General features: G+C 55.0%; 1 protein-coding gene across 2 annotated transcripts in view; it reads left to right on the plus strand.

The window, feature by feature from the left end:
* Positions 1–644: 644 nt before the first annotated feature.
* GRK5 (G protein-coupled receptor kinase 5) overlaps positions 645–3159 on the plus strand; it is a 221995-nt gene continuing 219480 nt past the window's right edge. For both annotated transcript variants that reach the window (XM_040486603.1, XM_040486604.1), the window contains exon 1: positions 645–921. In XM_040486603.1, coding sequence (XP_040342537.1) covers positions 870–921 — 52 coding nt within the window. In that variant the 5' untranslated portion in view covers positions 645–869. The remainder of the gene's footprint in view (positions 922–3159) is intronic.

Consider the following 3159-nt stretch of genomic DNA (forward strand, 5'->3'; position numbering starts at 1 on the left):
GTGCGTGTGAGACCGCGCACACTGGCCGGCCGCAGCGTGCGGAGCCCGCCGGGCTGACCTTCCTCCCACCCGAGCACGCCCGGAGGGGCGGCCAGGACCCGCGCCGGCTCCTGCCGGAACGCGGCGCTACGCCCGCCGCCGCCGCCGCCGCCGCCGTGGCGCGTGGACTTCGCTTTCCCGGCTCTCGGCAAGGCGGGAAGCGGGCCAGAGGGAGCCCGGCCCCGGGACTGGGGGGGCTCCGACTCGGCCGAACCGCCTTCGATTCGCCCGCTGTCCCCTCGCAACCCCGCGCCCCTAGCCTCCCCGGGCCGCGCCCGCCTTGACTCTGGGTGAGAGTCCCGGGGCGGGTCTCGGACTCCGGCAGCCGCGCGCCAGTCTGGCCCCAGCGCCGCGGGTCCTGAGGACTCCAAGTCCCAGCAGGCCCGGCCCTGTGAGCGCCGAGACAGGAGGCGCGGCCCGCCTGGCGCCTGCGCAGTGCGGCCGCCCAAGGCTGCTAGTACCACACCCCCGGGAGGGACGGAGGGGAGGCAGAAGCATCCGAGGCATTAAAGCATCCGAGGGAGCCGGAGGGGTGGAGAATGGAGTGACAGAGAAACGCGGAGGGTGGGGGGTGGGGGGGAAAGTGTTGAGGGAGGGGGGAGGGGGGACACAGAGGGAGGAAGAAGCGGCGGCGGCAGCTCCTCTTCGCAGAGGGGGAAAACTCCGAGGGATAAGAGCAGGAATAATGCGGTAGGCAAGGCGGGCTGCTCGCTCCCGGCTCCCGGCTCCGGCAGCAGCAGCGGCAGCCCGAGCAGCGGCAGCAGCAGCGGCAGCACCCCCAGCAGCTGACAGCCCCGCCGGCAGGCTCCCTCGCTGACCGCCGACTGTCAATGGAGCTGGAAAACATCGTGGCCAACACGGTCTTGCTGAAAGCCAGGGAAGGTAAGAGGCAGGACTGGTGCGTGCCTGGCGTATTCGCCACGGGCCAGGGTGCGGGTGTCGGGCAGCGAGTAGGCTGGGGTTGTGCGTGTGCAGGATGCCTGCAGTGAGTTGGTCGCGAGCAGGACACCTCGGAGAGCTGCTCTGCAGGCGCTTCAGGGTTCCTGCCCTTGGGATCACAGAATCTGGACTTGAGTAGAGAACGAGAAACGTAGAGGTTGCAGGGATTAGGATGTTAAAATATCCCTTAGTTTCCGGCTCTAACCTTACAGACCGTGCCTTCTCGGCAGCTGTTGAAAGGTCAGTTGGAAAAGCATTCATTCAGGAAGAGATGGGCAAACATGCAAACAAAATAGCTTTTCCAGTCGGCCCGGGATGGTTCTGTGAGTGTGAATTGGTGTGTGTGTGAATTGGGGTGTGTGTGTGTGTGTGTGTGTGTGTGTGTGTGTGTTGGGCGGGGGGGGGGGGGGTGTGGAATTAGCAGAAGCCAAGTCTTTGCTTGCGCAGGCTGAGTTGATATAGGCTATTGCTGGAAACCATCCGCTGGGAATGTTTCTTAGGGAAATCCCGTCGTGTGGAAGGAAGCTTTTTAAAGGCAAAGTAAGATGTTAAGGAATTAGCCTGTTCATAGAATAATGGGAGAATGGCTGTACAAATCACCTAGAAAATAATTCGGTATTTCAGAGTTGGGTTTTTTTTCCCCTTTGGTGATGGGAGGGAGAGGTAACTGAACTGCCTGATCTGGGTTCAGTTAAAAAAAAAAAAAAAAAAAAAGGAAAGGTAAGTGTGCTGGGTGCTTAGATGCATTTTGGGTGCAAATTATTAGATTTCCTGCATTTAGCTGGCAGGAAATATCGTCAAAACGAAGTGGGTAAAAGCCTCGGTCAAAGCTATAAACACACATTTGGCCTCTTCCTTGAGATGAAAAGAAAAGAGAAGAAAAGAAAAAGTGGCCCAGAAACTTAGATGCTTCCTAAAATGATTGCATGTAAACATACATATTTAGGAACACCTGGAATTTATGTAACATCTCTTTTGCCAAGATTTGAGCTCTGGCGTGCAGTCATTTTACAAAAAGGGGAAGTGGTTTTTCTCTTTCATGGGAGGAGGCTTTATTTGACGCCCCAGGTAGAAGGGAGCCTAAGTAAGGTCTTGACTTCAGAAGGAGACTCAGGGGGCAGCGCACAAAAATGCCTTACCTACTTCATATTTTCATTCACCCACTTTGATGAATGAAGGAAGAATTTCTGGCTCGCAATAAAACGATTCATGTTTACCCAGCCAGTTCCATCACCTTGTGGCTCTGTACACGCTGTGCGGGTGGGTGATGCACAGCCCAGTAACTCAACCCAGGCTTCACGTCGTAATTTCGTCGTCACATGTGCTCTAAACCAGCCGCCTGGAAGGTTTGCTTTGAAAACCCCAGCAGAGTTTAAAATATGCACGTCCGTCCCCGCTCCATTGGTCAGCTTTGGTGAGAACAGATTTGTAGGCGAGGCTGTTACTTGGTGTTTTCAGGTTGTAAGCCCTGAGCTTTTTTCTTTTTACCTAACTTGGCATTTTAGCGAACAGGATCGAGGTGGGATCTGGTGGGCTCTCCCCTGGACTGGGCTGTGCGTCCTGGAGGGAAAGAAGTGGTGAAAACAGCCCCCCTCTCGCTGCCTTTGCAACCGCCACCTAGTGGCGAGACGTGGTGGCATATCTTAGGGCTTGGGGGCTGGGAAAGTTTTCCACCCTCCCTCCATTCTGAAATTATTTCTTGGGAAATCACTGGATATGGTGGTGCTGGAGGCTTTGCAAATTTCACTGGTTTCTCCCCTAAGGAGAAATTCTGTTCTTTACATTTGCCACTCTACACATCCGTTTGCCTGGGGCATGCTGTTTTCTCCTTTCAGTATTTGGTGGCTTCTTTTAAAATGTTTTGCTTGGGGGGCGCCTGGGTGGCGCCGTCGGTTAAGCGTCCGACTTCAGCCAGGTCACGATCTCGCGGTCCGGGAGTTCGAGCCCCGCGTCGGGCTCTGGGCTGATTGATGGCTCAGAGCCTGGAGCCTGTTTCCGATTCTGTGTCTCCCTCTCTCTCTGCCCCTCCCCCGTTCATGCTCTGTCTCTCTCTGTCCCAAAAATAAATAAAAACGTGGAAAAAAAAAATAAAATGTTTTGCTTGGAGTTGGCAAAGTGTTATCAATTTTCTCTCCTAAACTGGTCTCTCTCGTTTTTTTTTTTTTTTTTTTTTTTTTTTTT

This window comes from Herpailurus yagouaroundi, unplaced genomic scaffold (genome assembly GCF_014898765.1).
Source record: "Herpailurus yagouaroundi ecotype Mexico unplaced genomic scaffold, PumYag 163, whole genome shotgun sequence".
NCBI lineage: Eukaryota > Metazoa > Chordata > Mammalia > Carnivora > Felidae > Herpailurus > Herpailurus yagouaroundi.